The sequence below is a fragment of the Coregonus lavaretus genome, assembly GCF_964263955.1.
Source record: "Coregonus lavaretus genome assembly, chromosome: 8".
Classification (NCBI taxonomy): domain Eukaryota; kingdom Metazoa; phylum Chordata; class Actinopteri; order Salmoniformes; family Salmonidae; genus Coregonus; species Coregonus lavaretus.
Genome location: NC_139995.1, coordinates 15,222,613 through 15,245,683, shown reverse-complemented (window position 1 = coordinate 15,245,683; position 23,071 = coordinate 15,222,613). Strand labels below are relative to the sequence as shown.

Genomic DNA, 23,071 nt, shown 5'->3' with positions numbered 1-23,071 from the left:
AAAAATCAAGGGTAAGCTTTAGTGTTATTACAGAAGACATGTTGGGTAAATATAAAGCACATTTGACATAAAACACTAACCTTAGAATTACTGTATGTCTAAATGCAGCTGATAACTCAATCAGTATCAGTGTCACGGTTCAGACAGACGACCAGAGGACCACAATTGCGTCACACCAGAAAGTTTATTAAAACTTAAGGGAAAAGGGAAGTAGGGAGTGAATGAAGGCTCCAGGGGTAACAGGGATCCCGTCCAATGTGCTGGGTCTGTGCCCCCCCCAGTGGCAGCGATGCGTCCTACGAAGCCGGTGGTGGGTGGTCCAGAAGTCCTGGGGGGGGGAGACACAGACACAACAGGGCGGAATGAAACAAGGCAGCAGTACAGTTCAAGGGAAATCCAAAATACGTAGTAGCAAGGCAGAAGGCTGGTCAGAGTTACCGGGATAGAAGAGTAGTCAGGAGTCGTTATGGCAGAAGCAGGTCTGGATCTCCTGGGGCAGACGAGTATCCAAAAATTCAGGCAGGTCCGGGGTCACAAAACCAGGGTGAGCCAGAAGCGCGAGCAAACAGGTTCCGGGTGTGAGCTTTGCAGACGATCTGACACCGGAGAGCTGAAAGACAGGGCCTAAAATACTGGGAGAGGTAGTGGGTAATGCAGCGCAGCTGGCAGAGTAATTAGAGCAGAGCAGAGCAGGGACAGGTGGAGCTAGTTAGGCTGAGTAGAGAGAGTGGTGAGCAGAGTGGAAGAAAATTAAGGTGGTAACCCGGTGGAGTGAGAGGCTCATGACAGAACCCCCCCCCCAAGGGACGGCCCCAGAAGTCCCAAGAGCAACACCACGCCGGGCGGGAGGAGGGGAGCCGGAGGAGGGCTAGAACTCCTCCGAACGGTCCGAGTGAACGTCCTCATCCTCGGAGGAAGCCGGAGGGCCGTGGTCGGGAGATGGGACAGGTCCCGAGACAGGATCAGGCACAGGACAGGAAGCCGAGCGGGCAGGACGGTTAGGGACCCCTCTGGGGCGGCCCCTACGGATTGCAGGTTGATCAGGATGCCGTTGGTGGAAAGCGGTGATGAGAGTCCTATCCACAATCCGACTAGCTGGCACCCAGGTCCTTTCCTCAGGTCCATAGCCCTCCCAGTCAATGAGGTACTGGAGACCCCTACCCCTCCGTCTGGACCGAAGCAGGCGGCGGACGGTGTAAACCAGACCACCATCGACGAGCCGTGGAGGAGGAGGACAAGGCGCAGCAGGGACCAGCGGACTCTCATGGATGGGCTTAATCTTAGACACATGGAAAGTGGGGTGCACCCTCAGGGAATTAGGCAGTTGGAGCCGGACAGCAGTTGGGCTAATCACTCTTATGATAGGGAATGGGCCAATGAACCGAGGTGCCAGCTTCTGCGACTCCACCCTGAGTGGCAGGTTCTTCGATGACAACCACACCCTTTGACCAACATGGTAGGTGGGAGCAGGAATTCTCCGACGGTTGGCCCCGGTAGTGTAGCTGGCAACGGATCTGAGGAGTGTGGCTCGGGCTTGTGACCAGGTGCGGCGACATCGACGGGCAAAAGCAAGTGCAGATGGGCAAGTAACCTCCTCTTCCTGGCTGGCAAATAGAGGAGGCTGGTATCCATAAACACATTGGAAAGGGGACATACCGATGGCAGAGCAGGTCAGAGAATTGTGTGCGTACTCCACCCATGTCAATTGCTGCGACCAGGAGTGGGGGTTGCGTGAAGTCATGCATCGCAGTGCCTTCTCGAGCTCCTGATTAGCCCGCTCTGACTGCCCATTGGATTGGGGATGGAATCCGGAAGTCAGACTGACTGTGGCTCCCAGCAGGTGACAGAACTCCTTCCAAAAAGCGGAGGAGAATTGTGGACCACGGTCAGAAACTACATCCTTTGGCAGTCCGTGGATCCGGAAGACGTGTTCCAGGACCACCTGGGCGGTCTCCTTGGCGGTTGGGAGCTTGGGGAGGGGAATGAAGTGTGCCATCTTGCTGAAACGGTCAACTATGGTGAGAATGACGGTCATGCCACTTGAAGGGGGCAGCCCCGTGACAAAGTCAAGGGCGATGTGAGACCAGGGACGTCTGGGCACAGGCAGGGGCTGCAGCAATCCGGCTGGGGGCTGGCAGGACGACTTGTGTTGGTTGCAGATGGGGCAGGCTTGGACGAATTCCCGTACATCCTTTCTCAGAGAGGGCCACCAGAACCTCTGGGCGAGCAGGTTGTAAGTGCGGGTGGAGCCAGGGTGACAAGCTAGGCGGGAGTCATGTCCCCACTGAACGACCTGGGACCTCAGGTCTTCGGGGACAAAAAGGCGGTCAGCTGGGCAAGTGCTGGGACCTGGCTGGTTACGGAGAGCCTCCAGCACCTGTTCCTCAACAGCCCAGGTCAGAGCTGCAACGATGCAGGGACTTGGCAGAATCGACACAGGGTCCTTGGAGGGGGTGTCATCCTTCTGGAATTGACGGGAGAGGGCGTCTGGCTTGGTGTTGCGTGATCCAGGCCGGTATGACAGAGTGAAATTAAACCTGGTGAAGAACAGGGCCCAGCGGGACTGCCTGGAGTTCAACCGTTTGGCCGTGCGGATGTACTCCAAGTTCTTATGATCGGTCCAAACGAGAAATGGAATGGTGGACCCCTCCAGCCAGTGACGCCACTCCTCCAAGGCAAGCTTCACAGCCAGCAGCTCACGGTTCCCTATGTCGTAATTGCACTCAGAGGGGGACAACCGACGTGAGAAAAAGGCACAGGGATGGAGCTTCCTATCGTCCGCAGCCCACTGAGAAATCACAGCACCAACTCCCACATCCGAGGCGTCCACCTCCACAATGAATTGCCGGTCCACATCAGGCATCTGGAGGATGGGAGCGGAGGTGAACCTCACCTTGAGGGTACTGAAGGCTTTGTCGGCTGCTGGGGTCCAGGTGAAGGGTTGCTTGGTGCTGGTTAGAGCAGTGAGAGGGGCAGCAACGGTACTGTAGTTCCGGATAAACTTTCTATAGAAGTTAGCAAACCCCAGAAACTGTTGCAGCTTCTTTCTGTTCTCCGGAACTGGCCATGAAGTGACTGCTGATACTTTGGCAGGATCCATTTGGATACTTCCCTCTGCCACTATGTACCCCAGGAAGGCCACTGTCTTGACGTGAAACTCACATTTCTCTGCCTTGGCGTAGAGGGAATTCTCCAGAAGACGATGAAGGACTTGCTGGACATGGCGGGTGTGTTCAGACAGGTTTCTGGAGTAGATTAAGATGTCATCCAGGTAAACGAAGACAAACTTGTTTAACATGTCCCGCAGTACATCATTCACTAGAGCCTGGAACACAGCAGGAGCATTGGTGAGGCCAAAAGGCATAACCAGATACTCGTAGTGGCCTGTTGGTGTATTGAATGCGGTTTTCCATTCATCTCCCTCCCGGATCCGCACTAGGTGGTAAGCGTTTCTGAGATCCAACTTGGTAAAAACAGTGGCTCCCTGGAGCAACTCAAAAGCAGAGGTGAGCAGAGGCAGAGGGTAACGGTTCTTCACTGTGATGTCGTTGAGTCCCCTGTAGTCGATGCAGGGGCGAAGAGATCCGTCCTTCTTCCCCACAAAGAAGAAGCCAGCACCAGCAGGAGATGAAGATGAACGGATTAATCCTGCGGACAGAGAGCCATTGATGTAGTCCTCCATGGACTTTCTTTCAGGAGCAGACAACGAATAAAGACGACCCTTTGGAGGGGCTGTTCCAGGGAGGAGGTCGATGGCACAGTCGTACGGTCGGTGAGGGGGCAGAGATGTGGCTCTTGCTTTGTTAAACACCTCTCTGAGACCATGGTAGCATTCTGGGACATTGGAGAGGTCAGGAGCGGAGTTAGTAGGTACTGGCCGAGGGGGTAGTGCGGCAGCAAGCAGGCAGGTTCGGTGGCAGTCCTCTCCCCACTCCCTGATCACCCCGGTCACCCAGTCGAGCTGAGGGTTGTGCCGGCGGAGCCATGGGTAACCCAGGATGAGGGGTTGGCCTGGAGAGGGGAGCAGGTGAAACTGGATAGTTTCTTGATGGTTTCCGGACAGACCCATCGAGACCGGGGCCGTGACATGAGTGACCGATCCGAGTAAGTGTCCGTCCAGTGCCCGGGCAGGAATAGGAGGTGTCAAACGGAGGTTCTCCAGTCCCAGTTGGCGTGCCAGCTTGATGTCCATTATGTTGGCTTCGGCGCCAGAATCCACCAGAGCAGCCAGGGTGTGAGTTGAGTCAGAGAGGCGGAGGTGAACTTGCAGCAGGGGTTTGCGGTCGGAGGACTGGATGGTCATTGAACTCAACCGGACTCCCCCTATGCCCGGTGAGCTTCGACCCTTTAAAGGGCAGGTTACCACACGATGTCCATCACCTCCACAATAGAGGCAGAGGTTTGAGGTGAAGCGGCGCTGGCGCTCTGCAGGAGTGAGAGAGGCTCGCCCAATCTCCCTAGGCTCAGACTGATCAAGCTGACCTGGGTGAGTGGCAGTAGATGACAGGAGCCCAGTCGGATCTCTCCGAATGCCGGTAGTAGGTGGACCTTGGCGTCCCCTCTCACGACGACGGGTCTGTATCCTTCTGTCGATCCTGACAGTCAGTGCGATGGCTTCATCAAGAGTGGAAGGCAGTTCATGGGAGACCAACTCGTCCTTGATATAGTCAGCCAAACTATGGAAGAACGCGTCCACCAACGATGGTGTGTTCCAAGAACTTCGTCTAGCCAGGGTTCGGAAGTCGATGGAATGGTCTGCGACTGTACGTCTGCCTTGTCGAATACTGAACAGTTCACGAGACGCCTCTGCGGTTGGTGAATCCAGGTCAAACACCTTCAGCATCTCCTCAGCAAACAGGTCGAAGGTAGCACATGCGGGGGTTTGACGTTCGAACTCTGCTGTTCCCCAGAGTCGAGCTCGGCCCGTCAGGTGAGTGATGGCATACCCAACTTTAGCCCCCTCCGTGGCGAAGGTCCTTGGCTGCAAGGAGAACTGAAGTCGGCAGCTAGTCAGGAATGGCCGGACCTGGGTTGAATCGCCGTTGAACCGCTCGGGGTTTCCAATCTTGGGTTCCGGAGCAGCGGCTGCAATGACCGGGGCAGGTAACTCGGGGGCAGGGCTGGTGGGCAGACTGGCTGGGGTAAGGTTGGTGAGGAGTTGAATGATCATGGCGAGTTGTTGTTGCTGTTGCTGGAACTGCTGCTCATGCTCATCGGTTTCCATGTCGGGGAAAGTGTGCGCTGAGTCCATAATGGTCAGATCGTACTGTCACGGTTCAGACAGACGACCAGAGGACCACAATTGCGTCACACCAGAAAGTTTATTAAAACTTAAGGGAAAAGGGAAGTAGGGAGTGAATGAAGGCTCCAGGGGTAACAGGGATCCCGTCCAATGTGCTGGGTCTGTGCCCCCCCCAGTGGCAGCGATGCGTCCTACGAAGCCGGTGGTGGGTGGTCCAGAAGTCCTGGGGGGGGGAGACACAGACACAACAGGGCGGAATGAAACAAGGCAGCAGTACAGTTCAAGGGAAATCCAAAATACGTAGTAGCAAGGCAGAAGGCTGGTCAGAGTTACCGGGATAGAAGAGTAGTCAGGAGTCGTTATGGCAGAAGCAGGTCTGGATCTCCTGGGGCAGACGAGTATCCAAAAATTCAGGCAGGTCCGGGGTCACAAAACCAGGGTGAGCCAGAAGCGCGAGCAAACAGGTTCCGGGTGTGAGCTTTGCAGACGATCTGACACCGGAGAGCTGAAAGACAGGGCCTAAAATACTGGGAGAGGTAGTGGGTAATGCAGCGCAGCTGGCAGAGTAATTAGAGCAGAGCAGAGCAGGGACAGGTGGAGCTAGTTAGGCTGAGTAGAGAGAGTGGTGAGCAGAGTGGAAGAAAATTAAGGTGGTAACCCGGTGGAGTGAGAGGCTCATGACAATCAGCTAATGTCTTTCCCAGTTTGGTTAAAGTTTCATCAACACATGCATCAGTTATATTGGTTTCTTTAAAGCCCTAAAATCCATGTACTGTAGGAAAACCATTTACAGGTACAGTAATGGATTGCTTTAGAACACACCCAATGCTTTCCAATACTTAGAAAGGCAACTGTAACATTAAATATTATTGTTGGACTTATGGTATGGTATGTGATGGATACTTCACAACACACAGTTGTTATGATAGCAGCAGGAGATTAAATTGCAAAGGGATAAAAAGGGGGAGGAAGTTGGAGGGACTGCACAAACACGGAGCACATGACGAATAACAGGATTCAGTGCCAAGAGCAATAACCAACATCATTATTAAATGCAGTGTAATCTCACCCTTAAAAGCACTAGCTTCCCTATCAATACTCTGGGCGCAATTCATCCCTGCAAATGAAAGAGGAAAAGCTGCCTGACTGAGCTTGTACCTGGGTGATGAAATGTTCCTCTATTTTAGTGAGTGATGGGTGAACTACTGTACCCCTGTCCCTACTGATTCTGCACCCTCGGGCGGGCAGCCCTACAGTCAGGCCCCGAACACAAACAAAATAAAGTCAATGTGACCGATAAACGAAATTGGGAAAAGAGGAGGATTACAGAGGGGAGTGGGAGAGCGAATGGAAGATTAATGAGCCAGTCTCCGATGACCGTGGTGAAATCCAACACAGCCAAGTCATAGCAGGATTCTTTCCAGGCCACACATTGTGTCACCATCTTCTAATAGAGCCATTGAGAACTAGCTAGAACTCGCAACCATAGTGCTGATTCTAAAGCACTGGAGGAGTTAGGCTAGGCTATCTAGATGAGGGAAAGGTGGTGCATGCTGGTTGGAAAGCAGATCCAAACAGCAGCTGATTATTATGATAATATTCCTTTTGTAACAGTGGGAGGTGGGAATCAGTTACGGTAGGGAGCGAGGCCTTCCTCTACTCCTCTCTCCCTCACACAGAAAGGCTCAGTGTAACGGAGAGACAGTAGGGACTGCTAAAACACAGCACTCTATAAGCTGGCTCTGACCTGTCTATAGCAGAACGAGGGCTTTCTGTGTAATATGTCTCCTCTACACAGACTCCAACTCTGAGAGGCAATAAGAATGTGTCGGAAGGGAAGCCAGGAAAAACATATAAAGGTATCCTCTCTAACACCTTGCAAGCTCTTCATTCAATTTTTTACCACAAATGAATAGCAACTCAAGTCACAAGTACAGAGGGAATGTCATTTTGAATTTATTTCATTCTCTCTCCCTGGTGTGTATTATACCAGTGTTTGTACATTTGTACTACACTTGTGTTACAGTTGTTCAGAAATTCAATGTAAAGTAGGATGAAATTGATGGCCATAACACATCACAAAAAAAAACAATTGAAATGAGTAGAATTGTGTAGACAGGAAATGGGTGAGGTAAGCCATCCTTGTCTATGGAAGAGTCGTCATTACGTGGAAAACATAGCAGCGTATGCGGCAATCCCCATCTATCTCCAAGACCTCCTCTGTGCATTCAAATAGACAATACATGTCAAGCAGTTCCCTCCTCACCCAGGCCCCACAAGTGAGATTCATTATCCAGCCCATAAGGGTAATGGCAGTCCATCTCTTAAGAGGAAGGAAAGGCTATCTATCCCTGGGACGTGATCGATAGTGAGACGGCATGATCAGTGAGAGGGGAAAGGTGTCTCTCTACACTGTCTATCGGTCTGCTCTCTATATGGTAGAGACCCACACTAAAGCTTCATATTTACCAGTGGAGGCTGCTGTGGGAAGGACGGCTCATAATAACGTCTGGAACGGAGCGAATGGAATGGCATCAAACCATGTGTTTGATGTATTTGATACCATTCCACCTATTCCGCTCCAGCCATTAACCACAAGCCCGTCCTCCCCAATTAAGGTGCCACCAACCTCCTGTGATATTCACATACCCCTCTCTAAAATACCAGACAGGCTGTTCAACCAAGTCTAATCTATCTGCAGCGACACATATTACACAGTAAAAAATGATTGTGTCTGGTTTGCAAAGTTTAAGCTTTATTTGTGTAGGTTCAGTCCAGATCGCAGAGGCTTGCATAGATTGGCAAACTATCAGTCAATACCGAGGTTGCACAGACGCTGTCAAAGCTGGAAACACAGAGACTAATGAGAATCAATGGAGTTCAGAGGCAGTCAGAAGCTGCCTCACCCACTGTGGTTGTTGCATCTGACATTTCATTCGATTACCATTTCCCTTTAAAAAATCTATTTGAAGCATACCGAACAAGAAATCGGAATGCTAAAGACACAGAGGCCACAGAAACACACTCACAGACACACAACACAAGTGCACACACTTACACAAACATGCATGCACAATTGCAAGCATGCAGGAGCACAAACACACAGACACACACATACATACACCCCTCCCCCATAACGTGCTAGGGATAGCCCGATCACTTACATGCAAATTGTAAAGTGGCTCTGCGGCTGAGGATAGTCCCCCATGTGTTGAAGGCAGTGCACTGGTATATCCCTGTGTCTTCATCCCTGTCCAGACTGTTAATGATCAGGTTGCCCCCAGACATGTGACGCCGGTAGTCACTCCCCAGATCAATGAGTGTTCCGTTTAGCGACCATCTGGAAAGACGTAAACACAATCAGCAGCCAGGCCTCTGGAGACACACGCTCACAAACATTTATCACATGGATCGATTTGATAAAGACGATTGAATCAAATGAAGATATCGGATAAAATAACGCTGTAGTTGCTGATATTTTGAGCATTAAACTTTTCATTGTGTATTGGGTTAGCTAGTTGCCTTGGCATTTGAAAGACTGTGTGGTCTATTTGTTTACATTGTACATAATTGTATTATGTAAAAAAATATCACATCTATTTCATATTACTGATCTAAAATACTTTGTATGTGAAGTTATAGGTTGAGCATTATAAATCCTATTTCTAACTTCTTTAAAAACATCAATCACCAGCTAAGTTAAATTCCCAGATAGCATGAGGTCAAAGAATGCACAACATACAAATGTTTTGGACTACTTACTGTTCTAATGATTTGTTGCAAAAAACAATTTACAAAATGGGGAAATTATTTTAGTTTTTCCAAAGTTAACAAAGCTGAGAGGCATGATAAGTATGGATTATTTTCCTCATCAGAATGCAAGAAATTATGCATGATTAGGATGAGACTTTGAGCCAGCTAGCTTGAGCAACGCAATTCAGGACTGTGAAATGACAATTCAATGATGAGGGAAAAAAACTTTCAGCAAACTAACGAGCAGAAAAAATTGTGCTTCACACAGCCTTAAAACCAGCCATAACTTTCCCCAGACTCCCGTCTGACAGACTACAAAAGATATAGCTGTCTTTCCTGTTGTTGCCTGCATTATTCATCTATCTCAGTGCGGCTTTCACTTAATCAAACTTATTTTGTCACCATTCCAGATACCAATTTTTTTTTTTTTTTTATGTTTGAAGTTATGTGATGAAACCTATGTTTCCTGGGCACACAAATACAAACATTTCAAACAAGGGAGTTTGATGCCATATTCAATCTCAACTGCCTTTAAAAGAGCATCTTGTTTATGCATGTTCCCAATGGCTCAGCTGATATGATCCATCATGTTATCGTATGTATACCAGTGTTTCCCCTAGGATTTTTTTCAGCAGAGGTGACACTGCGTGTACAGCCTAGCTGGAGGATCTGACATGTGTAATATAATAATGGAGAGCGGGAGAGAGGGGGTTGGGTGGCTATTCGCAGCCACCCCAGCATATCTGAACTTAATGGGAGAGGACGGTAGGCAGGCTGAGCAGATCAGACACCCCTGGAGCAGATGGCTGGGCTCTGCCTCGGCTGGGTGTGAAGGTGTCTACGCACGACACAGCCAGCCATACCATCTAGCAGCAGAGGCAGCAGCAACACCTCAAACAGCAAGCCTTCGCTCCATTTGAACAGTGGGACAAGCTGTCAGAGACACCCCGCACCTACCAACACTAAGTAGCCACCAGAAAAGGCCTGGTATGAAACCCCCCTGAGGATGAAGGCTAGGTGATAGAGCATCAAACTACCATCACATACACAGCACCCATTCCATGAGAGTAGGAATAAACAACGACGGTAGACCACAGTGCTGCTGCTAGTGTCATTTCACCCATAAGCAGATGTGGAGTTATTCAGCCTGAACCAATGTAACTGATATTCCACATTGTCCTCATAATAAATGATCACGCCACCAATTAAAGCCCATGCGGACATAACTATCCTTTACTATCGACTATGCAAACTATAATTATCCATGGGAGCATAGTCGTATTGTATTTGAGTCATCACCATCATCATCATCACCATCATCGTCATATGCAGTGATGTGTATCCATCTCTCTAACAGTCAGTAAAATGGTTCTTACCAGCTGTGAGGTAGTGAACAAAACCTCAAATATGGTGGCAAAAACATCAAATAAGACAGCTGGCGCCAATTATATTTTACTGTGAGAGTATATGATTGTTGCAAACTGCATGCTCTGACCTGTATAGCAGTCTGTGCCCTCAAACCTGTTGCCAGCACAGGACTAATGAGGAACTAAATGAGCAGTCCAACACCATGGAAATCTTTATGCATTCTAAACAGTAGTGGTCTCATCTCCTCTTCATTGCCCCCTCAGGTCTTAACTCATCCACAGATGAAGACTCCAACTGAAGTGCTTCACAAAAAAGGCAAAACAGCACTTTGAAAAAGCACAATTTATCTGGGGCCATAGCATTAGTGGAGTGAATAGAGGAAATTTAACACACCAGACAGTAGGGTTCCTAAAAAACAACAAAGACTAACGGCTCCCTTATTTGCTCTGGCTGTCCTAGCCTGTTCCAGCCTCCAGGCCATGGGCTGCTCATGGCATGGTGTGGATGAACTCTGAACGACCTTGAGGTTCACATCAATGTTGCATGAGGCCTCTTCATCAAATACAGGCAGGGAATGGTGCTGCGCTCAGCGCTGTCTCCAGCCACGCATCTCACCTGTTTTTACCTGAGGACACACACACACACACACACACACAGCTAATATTGTCCCTTAAAAACCACACTGCTGACCACCAGGAGACAGAGGGCCCTTGGTCTCAACCCAGAAGGTTGGCAGAGAATCAGATATTACTGAATATCATCATTGAACATGGTTGTACTTGAAATGGAATAATTAATATTTCAGTAGTCTGAGACTTTGTCAGGGCAGGAGATGCAAAGTTCTCTCCTCAGGCTCCATGCTGTGATAGCTTCCACACTAAATGAGAAACTCAAATTGCCTACATAAAGTAAGAGACGGTGACAACATCTCCAGATGTCACATTAGGGGACAGGGAACATCACAAATAAATGATTGTTGTCCATTGGCCACTATGCCCTTGGTTCTACAGTACATTACAATAAGTTCATAACACACTGCCCAATGTAGTGTTCATTATGGGTCACTGATAAGGACTAAAATCAATTGTGATAACCATATTGAGAACAACTACCCCTACTGTAACAGATCACGTACTAATATCTTTAACATGCGGTGTGGTATGGAGTGTGACGTGTGGAGTTGTGTGGCACTGGTTATGAAAGATAAAGAAAAAAGAGAGTAGTAAAGAGCATTGTTTCAGTGGTATGAGATGGTTACTTTGGCATGAATTGGAAAATGTGAAGGTCTTGAAAAAATGGAAAACTTGTGATTCCAGTATAATTTCACTAGAAACTGAGTGAGGTTAGTTGATGCCTTCCTGCAGAATTGTGGGAGATCAAAGCTTGTCCCTTTGCAGCTCTGAGGGACAGCTAGGGCAGCTCATTGGGGGCATGTGAGGTCCTGAGTTTTTCTGCGTTAGGGAAATGTATTGCTAAACATTTCTGTTTCACTTTTAATCATCAAGACAAAAGTCCTCTCCTTGCCGGAGGGGACACAAGTCAAGAACAGTCAGTGTCAAACATACACTCTGGTGCAACCCAAATAAAGCCACAAATGATCCCTTCACTTGCAGTGAGTCCAAGGACTAAACGATGCAGTGTCTTTAAAAGTATTCCCATAAACGTCAATCCCCTGCCATGGGAGTTTGTTTCAATAAAGTGATTCACTTCGATTCTATTCAGATCTGTGCTCTGTATTCTTTTGGTTTTAATACAAATACCTTACGTAAAATGGGTGCTTGAGGTCCTACTTTTTAATTGATCGACTTGGTTCTATCCATTTCACAATGAAAGCTTGGATTGTCTTTAATTTGTCTTAGATTGGACTTTACAAATAACATTAATTGTGTGAAATAGCTCATTAGACACACTTAACTCAAGAGTTATTAGCCTGCATGAAAACAATCATAATATTTGGAATTGCTTATGATGACTAATGTTTTATCCGTTCCAACACATCAAATATTAATCCAGGGAAAACATATCACTGTTACTTTACTAATGTAGGAAACTTTTGCGCAGCGCTTAAATATCTTAAGAGGCTTCTACTTACAGCATTTGAGGGTTATTCCAATGTGTGGCACAGATGACTACACCACATTTTATCACACATAATCATAACCCACGATCTATTCTTGTCCCTGTACACTTAAGTTAAAAAAAGAATAATCCTAATTGTTTAGTTTGATGGTGAGAACACGTCCACTCGACTTCTTTTTCAAGTAGTGCAAGTTGTGATGGTTCAGCTCATCCTTGGATTGCTCAGATTGCACAACACGTATAATGATACCCCCTGCTGCTGCTCTAAGACCCATGTTTTAAGCACATACACATTAGAGGAAATGTAAGCATTTAACAGAATGTCACTCACAAGGTTATTACCTCTCTCAACTGCTTGCTGTGCATTTACATGATGCTGACCAAGCTACGAAACACAATCTACCACCAAACCAACGCGGGCTGCCATTTTCAGGTAGCCTCACCACCGGGGAATAACCGGAGGGATATCAGAGAATCTAGAGTAGAATTAGTAACTGAAATCTCCCTACATTCCTAATGATTTCCTGCAGTGCAGCACATTATAAAACATTAGCTTCAATCCTAGAGCAACCTAAATCAAATCTGTAATAAAGATAACTAGACTCACATCTCTGAAGTATTTATAAGTTAATGGTTGGCTGACTTCCCGTCTAAATCTAAATCATAGCTCAAAGCCTACATTAGTTTACAGCTTTTTTTTTTTTTTTTGAATGAGCATGCCATATAAATACGTTTCTCTGTCTGGTTAAATGTCTGCGCAGCCCTTTCCTGCAGTCAAATGACCTAGTGGCCTCATGGGTGTAATGTTATTAATATTTGTCATAATTTCATAATAAATAAACATATTATTATTTTTTCCGCAGAAAATCTGGTGTTTCTATGTCAAACAGTTTTGTTATATTTCAGTCTTCTGTGATGTATATAACGTGTAATATTGGGATGCAAACTCAAAATGTAATACATTTCAACTCTATATCTGACATGGTACAGGTGTCTTCTTTTTTTAGGCCCATAACCATGTGTGTGAGGTGTATACTTTTGTTTCAAAGTAGATTTGTTAAAGACTACCAAGAAACGCTATATATGACCCTGATTTAGCCAACTGCAGTAAAAGGTTAATCTTGTTTCTTGGATGTTACAGTATCTCTACTGCTATTATGGTCAGCCCAATGTTTATCTCTCTCCGCCAAATCAATACCAATCAATGCTGTTAGTATCCTGATTTGATTGCCTTGAGAGAGAGAGAGAGACTGAAGATTTTGTTAAACGTCCATGTTAAATGGCAGCTAATGGCAGTTCCACACTGAATTGTGGAATTATAGTGTAGATTGATGGAATCCTTTACCTGTACTGTGGGGAGGGGTTCCCCTCTGCCTCACATCTAATGGTAGTTTCCTGGTAAGGGGAGTTGATGGGTAGAATGAGGTCACTGGGCTCCGTCCTCCATCTTGGCCCTTGGAACAGGAAATCTTGTGCATGAGCTGGAGAACATAAGCAACGCAGGCTGTAATACTCAGGCCTTTAACAATTGGCATTCGTCAATGTGTGACATTTCAGTAATCTAACAAGGATGTAACAAATGAGTCTGAACAAACAGGTAGAGGGTGAAAACTTGTGAATCTTGACATGCCAGCACTCGCCAACAGAGGTGACAAAAACTGGTGACAGTTATGACATTTTAAAAATCATGTCTATAATTGCAACATGGTAACTACGATTGAGACAGGGCCATTAAAATATTTGATTTGGAATAGACATAAGGAAACCATTATTTGATTAAATAGTGTGCTACTAACCCAAATAATTATAATAGCTTATCCATGAAAAACCTCAATGTTGGCATAACTATTCAATGTTGGCACAAATCTGAGCACTGCAAAAAGCATGGTGACGTTGAAACGTTAGTCACATGAATGCACCTGTGTGAATCCATCTGGTAGCAGGGCAATTTATGATAACCATCTGGTAGCAGGGCAATTTATGATAACCAACTACACAGCAAACCAGGAACATTCCCAGGACATTAGCTAAGATATGCCCATTAAGTTCTAATTAGGGTTTGAGCTAAAATTAGGATGATAACGTCCCAAAAATATTCAAACAATGTTTTTGATCACCAAATATTTGTTCCCAAAAAATGTTTGAAATGAAATATCATTGGAATGTTCTGCTAACATTCACTAAAATATTGTTCAAAACATCTGTAAAAACTACCACAGAACATTCCCCTAAGGTTAATGTAATAACACAATGTTCCAGTAATGTTCTTAGAACATACTGCCGCAACAAAATGTGGGAGCAATTGACCCTTCGCTATGTCCCGCCCCCCTTGGTTACTGTTGCAACCTTGGACAAAACATTTTCAGGAAGCCCAATTCCCCATTCAACCATTGGCGAAATCCCCTCACAATGATCTTAAACTGTGTTTCTTTCTTATGAGACCCTAGAAACTGTTTTTGAACAAACAATGAAATTAAACACTTGGGTATGTTGTGGTGGACTGTCATTACAATTGCTTAATGTGAACCTGGTAAAATGATGTTTGTAGTGTAGCTAGCCACTGAATGGCTCTGAGCTCACTGTCAGCATGCAGTCAAAGCTATAACCACTTTTGGACCTAACTATTGCACTCAAATCGTATCCTGATGTCGACAGCAGATGGGAGTTTCATAACATTCTTAACTTTGCTAGCTAACATACATTTTGAGAAAACAAGCTATATTAAGTGGCTAGCTAGTTAGCTTGCGTTAGCAACATTTGGTGGTCAGAGACTGAGAGCTAGCTAACCAGCTGAGCTGGCAAACAATGTAACAAAAGTATAATTTCGGAATAAAAAAAATACTCCATCAACAGGCTATGCATCTCAGGAATCACAGTAGCAATTACACCTGGTGCATTGTTCAACTATTCAGCCATTTAAACATAACTTTTTTAAAGAAAACTCTCAGTTTTTGCCATAGCCTTCATTGGCCTTCATGCGATTTAAACGTGAGCTTGTCAGAGGTGTCGGACTCGACGACAGTTGCTAAAACATTACAGGAACGTTCTGCTAATGTTCATGGCGACATCATCCAAAGCATTCAAAACAACATGCAGGGAACATGTCCGCATAACTCTCATATAGTTATAGTGTGATGTTATTTACATTTACATTTTAGTCATTTAGCAGACGCTCTTATCCAGAGCGACATACAGCTAATGAGTGCATACATTTTTCATATTCCAGTATTTGACCCCTCTGCAAAACATGACTTAGTACTTGGTGGCAAAACCCTTGTTGGCAATCACAGAGGTCAGACGTTTCTTGTAGTTGGCCACCAGGTTTGCACAAACTCAGGAGGGATTTTGTCCCACTTCTCTTTGCAGATCTTCTGCAAGTCATTAAGGTTTCGAGGCTGACGTTTGGCAACTCGAACCTTCAGCTCCCTCCACAGATTTTCTATGGGATTAAGGTCTGGAGACTGGCTAGGCCACTCCAGGACCTTAATGTGCTTCTTCTTGAGCCCCTCCTTTGTTGCCTTGGCCGTGTGTTTTGGGTCATTGTCATGCTGGAATACCCATCCACGACCCATTTTCAATGCCCTGGCTGAGGGAAGGAGGTTCTCACCCAAGATTTGACGGTACATGGCCCCGTCCATCGTCCCTTTGATGCGGTGAAGTTGTCCTGTCCCCTTAGCAGAAAAACGCCCCCAAAGCATAATCCACCACCATGTTTGGCTCCTGAGTGGCGCAGTGGTCTAAGGCACTGCATCGCAGTGCTAACTGTGCCACTAGAGATCCTGGTTCGAATCCAGGCTCTGTCGCAGCCGGCCGCGACCGGGAGACTCATGGGCGGCGCACAATTGGCCCAGCGTCGTCCAGGGTAGGGGAGGGAATGGCCGGCAGGGATGTAGCTCAGTTGATAGAGCATGGCGTTTGCAACGCCAGGGTTGTGGGTTCGATTCCCACGGGGGGCCAGTATACAAAAATATGTATTCACTAACTGTAAGTCGCTCTGGATAAGAGCGTCTGCTAAATGACTAAAATGTAAAATGTAAATGTATACCATCGAGAAATTCAAGGCCCGGTGAGAATATTATCAAGTGCTTGTCAAATTGTGAATTAGAGACTGATGAAGTGTGTGCAGCCTGAGCAAGAAACAAAGCAGAGCTCATGCCTTTCATGCAACTTTTTTCAAATCATCATTAGAGTCACATCATGCAGCCTTAGAATGTATTAAAAATCTAACTTATAGCCCAATGTTTGTATCACAACAAAGGTTGCCAAAATAACTAAATTAAGCATATAGGAGGACCTGTTTCTTTGTTAACCGCTCAACACAGAATAGCCTCATGTGTGCACTCACTCAGAAATCGTTTGGAGAAAATATCCTTTCTATTTTATTCAGCTATGTTCAATGATTGTTCCAATAACGTTCCCTGAACATACTTGAGCAATAAAATGTTGGAGCAATAGAAGTTGTTTTGAGAACAATTCTTAGAATATTCTGCTAATGTTGATGGAGATATCAATACACTAATACCTTCCTACATGACCAAAAGATGCTCGTCGACCATCTCATTCCAAAATCATGGGCATTAATATGGAGTTGGTCCACCCTTTGCTGCTATAACAGCCTCCACTCTTCTGGCCACTCTTCTGGAAAGGCTTTCCACTAGATGTTAGAACATTGCTGCGGTGACTTGCTTCCATTCAGCCACAAGAGCAGTAGTGAGGTCAGGCACTGATGCTGGGCGATTAGGCTTGGCTCTCAGTCGGCGTTCCAATTCATCCCAAAGGTGTTCGATGGGGTTGAGGTCAGGGCCCTGTTGCAGGCCAGTCAAGTTCTTCTACACCGATCTCGATAAACCATTTCTGAATGGACCTCTCTTTGGGCACGGGGGCATTGTCATGTTGAAACAGGAAAGTTGGAAGCACAGAATCGTCTATATTGTTATTGTATGCTGTAGCATTAAGATTTCCCTTCACTGGAACTAAGGGGCCTAGCCCGAACGATGAAAAACTGCCCCAGACCATTATTCTTCCTCCACCAAACTTTACAGTTGGCACTATGCATTCGGACAGGTAGAGTTCTCCTGGCATCCACCAAACCTAGATTCGTCCGTTGGACTGCCAGATGGTGAAGCGTGAATCATCACTCCAGAGAACACATTTCCAATGCCCCAGAGTCCAATTGCGGCGAGCTTTACACCACTCCAGCCAACGCTTGGCATTTCGCATGGTGATCTTAGGTTTGTGTGCGGCTGCTCGGCCATGGAAACCCATTTCATGAAGCTCCCGACTAACAGTTATTTTGCTGACGTTGCTTCCAGAGGGAGTTTGGAACTCGGTAGTGAGTGTTGCAACCAAGGACAGACAATTTTTACGCGCTACACGCTTCAGCACTCGCCGGTCCCGTTCTGTGAGCTTGTGTAGCCTACAACTTCACGGCTGAGCTGTTGTTGCTCCTAGACATTTCCACTTCACAATAAAAGCACTTACAGTTGACCGGGGCATTACTAGCAGGGCTGAAATTTGACGAACTGACTTGTTGGAAAGGTGGCATCCTACATTGAAAGTCACTGAGGTCTTCAGTAAGGACATTCTACTGCCAATGTTTGTCTATGAAGATTGCATGTCTGTGTGCTCGATTTTATACACCTGTCAGCAACGGGTGTGGCTGGAATAGCCGAATCCACTAATTTCAAGGGGTGTCCACATACTTTTGTATAGATAGTGCATAATAACAAACAACAAACATATAAAGTTATAAAGTTATTTTGTAATGTTATGACATGATGTTCCAATAATGTTCTAAAAACATACTTTAACAATAATGGAAGTAGTTCTGAAAACATTGCTGCAATGTTCCGCTAATATTAATGTGCAGTATTATACAAAGATGCCAAACTTTTAAACAAATGTCAATCATGATATTTTATTATGGTATTGTTCAAACATAGTTATAGCTTTTTTAAAGAAAGGTCATCAAGTAAATCTGAACCTGTGATCTGCCAAAGGATTCCCTTTGCACTTAAGTCCTTAAACTATGATTCAAACTATGGCTTCATGTCTTTGTACATACTGTATGCAAATCTATGTACGTACACCTCACCACAATCTGTCAGGCAATAATTTTACATGACTTCTGAAATCAGGTTCATAGTGAAAATAAAGGTAAAAACATCCCAATTTTACAGTATATAAAAAGGATTGGTAGATTAAGAAATAATAGAGGAAACGTATTTTTCTAGATTTAGTTATCCTCTCTTTTGTATATTAGTGTTAGTCCCATCCCAGTGGCACAGTGGATTAATTCCAGGGATAACACTCCAAAGCTCCCAGGTTTGATCCCTACTTGCAACTAACAACAAAATAAGTAAATCAATGTCTAATCAACTGTCATTTGATTGCAAAAAACTGCAACATGCATTTCTACATAAAATATTGTACAAACAAATTCCTCAACAGTAACATAGCACTAACACATACACTAAACCTCCACGGACTGTTCAAAACTGTTTTGAATACTTATGTGTTGATTGTTGAGCCCCTTAAAGCCTACACATTCTGTATACTATATGTAAATTCAAAGTCCGCTTTGCTGTGGTTGTCTTTCAGTGGAGAGAGAGAGAGAGAGAGAGAGAGAGAGAGAGAGAGAGAGAGAGAGAGAGAGAGAGAGAGAGAGAGAGAGAGAGAGAGCATGCATTTCTGTCCCAATCCCAGGTGACCACAAGGGCATAACGAGCCAGTGTGGCAAGAGGTTTGTGCTAAAATGCAGGCGCAGTTTTATCCCAAGGATCCTGATAATGATCTCTGACATGTCAAACACAGGAATAGGAATGGAATCGCAGATGTCCCTGGAGGCGCAAATGCAGTAGGCTGCTCGAGGGATGGCTGAAGGGCAACAGGGGAAGTAGCCTACCGTATATGAAAAACTCAATTTTAATCAATTTAACCTTGTCACTATGAAATATAATATGGTTGGTTGCAAATACTGTGTAGGTGTCTCTATCAGTTTCTTATCAACAGCAAAAGAGAAGATTAGATCTAGGCTAATGCAATGTAATGCAATACAGATTCTGTAGAATTGTGTAGTCAGTGCACAGTATGGTTCATTTCAGTTCATAGCGTCAAGCACAATCTAGAGAATGCCCAAAGCACTTTAAAATTATGTAGGCGACCCTGTAAGCATGAGATCTCCTACATTTCCATATGAGACCAAAGAGACAACATAGGGCACACACATCAGTGTCATACTGTCGACTTCAAACTAGTGCTCTATTGAGAGGTATTGCAGTACAGTTGCCAAAAAGGTATACCACCCAGCAAACCGGGAACATTCCCAGAACATTAGCTAAGATTCCCATTAAGTTCTAGTTAGGGTTTTATCTAACATTAGGATGATAACATCCCAAAAACATCCAGATAATGTTTTTCATAACTAAATCTTTCAATTAATATATTTATTTATTTATTAAATATCCTTGGAATGTTCTCCTAACATTCAGTGAAATGTTTTGCAGATCATCTGCAACAACCACCACAGAACATTCCCCAAAAGTTCTCATTAGGTTTCCAGGTAATGTAATAACACAATGTACCAGTAACGTTTTCCCAGCAAACCAAAAATGGTTCTGTGAAAGTTCCCGGAACATTCGTTAGGTCACGTCAAATGTTCTCATAACATGTATAAAACATTTGTCTGATGTTGCAAGAACGTTCCTATAACACATTTAATCTGTTCTTTAAAGGTTCCCAGAATGTTTCATTAGGTTGTGGTGAGCAGTTTGGTGAGATCGCTGTGGGGACATCACAAAATATATGCTCCCATAAAACAAAAAACTGTCCATGATTCTATAACGTTTCTTTTAGAGTGCATAAAACATTCACCTGATGTTACAAGAACATTTTAATAACTCAAATTGTGTTCTGTGTCCTTATTGACCATATTTGACAGGCCACAGTTATCACCTGGTGGTGCAGTGGGTTAATGATTTGGCTGCAGATCTGAAGATTGCAGGTTCAATCCAAGATATTCTTTAACCATGTTTCTTTTTAAAGAAAATGTGAAATTGAGGCTCAGATATAGTCTACTAAAAGAGAGGATGTCTTTATTTCGTCCAGATTTATAAATCCAGTGAGAAATGCAGAATTTAGACTAACTGTAAAAAATTAAACATTGAGTAGAAATTGACTGTTCAACTTTTTTTAAACGCACCCGATATAATTCCTACTTTGAAATGCTTGATATGGTTCCCCCTGGCTTATTTTTCATGATCTGACAAGCAAAAGTGATCCTAGATCAGCACTCATAGTCTAAATATGGGCCCAGGGGTACGCAGCATATAAAGAGCATGGGTGAAGTGATGGTGAATAACCCAGTTACCAGTATTTCCCTGGGTTAGTTATGTCTAAGAAGGCTAAAAAGACAGCATGGAACTCCTGTGTGACCATACTGCCATGGCTATATATTGTCAACATATGAAGTGTAAAAAATATGGTTGTGATTAAATGCTGTTCAAATGTCCTATGAATTAAATTAAAATGCCATGTGTCTCTATCATCTACAATTTGGTCTTCAAAAGCGAATTACCATTACATCTGTAGAGAAACATAATTGGGATGTATTCCAATCTGCTTTCTTATGCTTTAATTTGCATGCTGAGAATGTTGTGGTAATATCAGGTAAAACTTAAATATAACATTTTCTAAGTGTTCTTGTAATGTTCTGAGGACCTCCAAGACAAGGTCAAATGTATATTGCGTGAACATCAATGGAATATTATGTTAAACCTAAAACAAATATGTTATGAACGTCATAAAAACTGACTTATTGAATTCTTACAAAATTAAGGGAATGTCCTGTACAACCTAACTTAAACATTGTATGAATGTCATCACAACTGAGCATATTTTGTGTTTTGGAAACCTATCTCTTGTAATGTACCCACACTTTCCATACACAACCTAATTACATGTTCTGGGAACCTTTAAAGAACTCAGGAAGGCTGTTCTGTCAACATTCTTGCAACATCAAAGTAATGTTTTCTGCACCCCGAAATAACATTATGTGAATGTCAGCACAACCCGACAGTTTTTGTGTTTTGGGAAAAAATCTCTTGTCATGTACCCACAATGTTACCACATTCTTGTACTATCAGGTAAATGTTTTGCACCCTAAAATAATTAAGTGATAATGCCCGAGAAGCCGGTGTTTGGACGATATATTGGCACGGGTGTTGTTAGACCCGCGATGAAGTGGAGGGCCGGTAACCATGTCAATATATTCTAAACTCCGGCTTCGAGGGCATGATCACTTTTATATAATGGGTTACCAACATATTCAAATAATGATTGACATATTTCATTAAAAACGTTAAGTCCCGACACAAGTCTAGGGTTGCTACCCAAGCAGGCTGGTCGTTCATTCTATTGGTTCGGTTGCCAGAGACGCGACCCACTCTTTCAGTCTTTTTGTTCTGTATCTATGGACACGACCCAGTCGTTCGTTCTAAATGTTCCATTGCCATATTGGCTGGCAACGTTCTTATCCCTTGCTTGCTTGCTACCTAGCCAACTACGGCTAACTTACAGTCACGTCAAACAGTGCAGCCAGAATAACAACAGTAGTGGCATTTGCATTTGTTTAAGCTGTTTTCTAGTGACATTTATTTGGACACATCCATAACAATGAGCAAATGAGGCGCGATTTCGCCTGGCATAGAAAATGTGCTCTCGTCAGGACACTGTTGTTCAGAGGAGCTAGCCAACAACACAGCTAACACAATCTTTTCAAACTGAAGCTGGAAATACTGCAAACTAGCTGCACTACGTTTCGTTTGACATTTTTTCAATTGACATTTCTTTGTATATATCCATAAAAATGATTCCAGCTGATTCATGACTTCGACTGGCTGAGAAACGCTGCCTGCCTGTCTGTCTCGTCCCGACTCCCGACACGTTCATTACAATGGGACAGCAGGAGATCAAATTTGAATATTGAAACAATGTTGCAAATGTCGGAGAGACAGACTGCAAGGTTTATAAAAATCTCCGCTGTTGAAAACTAAATGTTAGTCTAAAAGAAATGTGAGATAATGTCTAGATGCTTTTTATAGTGGAGATCAAGTTTATAAAGTGCCTGGCTGGGCTGATGAGACAGTGGATTGCACAGTCAAATGGAACAGAGTAAATAGGCATTTTAACATCATAGATTTACCTGGTGGTAACTTGTGGAATAGACACCGGCTGGAATGCGATTTTAACCAATCAGCATTCAGGATTAGACCCACCTGTTAAACATTGTATAATCACCCACGCAACTGGACAGTTTTTGTGTTTTGGGAACAGATCTTTTGTGATGTCCCCACAATGTTCCCACCAGACAGTTCCCACAACCTAATGAAACATTCTGGGAACCTTTAAAGAACAGACAAAATGTTTTCTGGGAACATTCTTGTAACATCAGTTGAACGTTTTTGCACCCTAAAAAAAACCATTGAACAATCCTCCATGCAATTAGACAGTTTTTGTGTTTTGGGAACATATATTTTGTGATGTCCCTACATTGTTCTCAACAGACTTTACCCCCAACCTAATTAAACATTCTGGGAAACTTTAAAGAACAGATTAAATCTGTTTTAGTAA

The 23,071-nt window shown here is 44.6% G+C and overlaps 1 protein-coding gene across 1 annotated transcript in view; it reads right to left on the bottom strand.

The window, feature by feature from the left end:
• The window catches only part of LOC311133659 (contactin-3-like), a gene marked incomplete at both ends in the record, with an annotated part of 60,753 nt that overhangs the window by 37,118 nt on the left and 564 nt on the right, over positions 1 to 23,071 (bottom strand). Inside the window, 2 exons of the mRNA XM_084167192.1 lie at positions 8,407 to 8,582; positions 13,788 to 13,923. Coding sequence (XP_084023318.1) covers positions 8,407 to 8,582; positions 13,788 to 13,923 — 312 coding nt within the window. The remainder of the gene's footprint in view (positions 1 to 8,406; positions 8,583 to 13,787; positions 13,924 to 23,071) is intronic.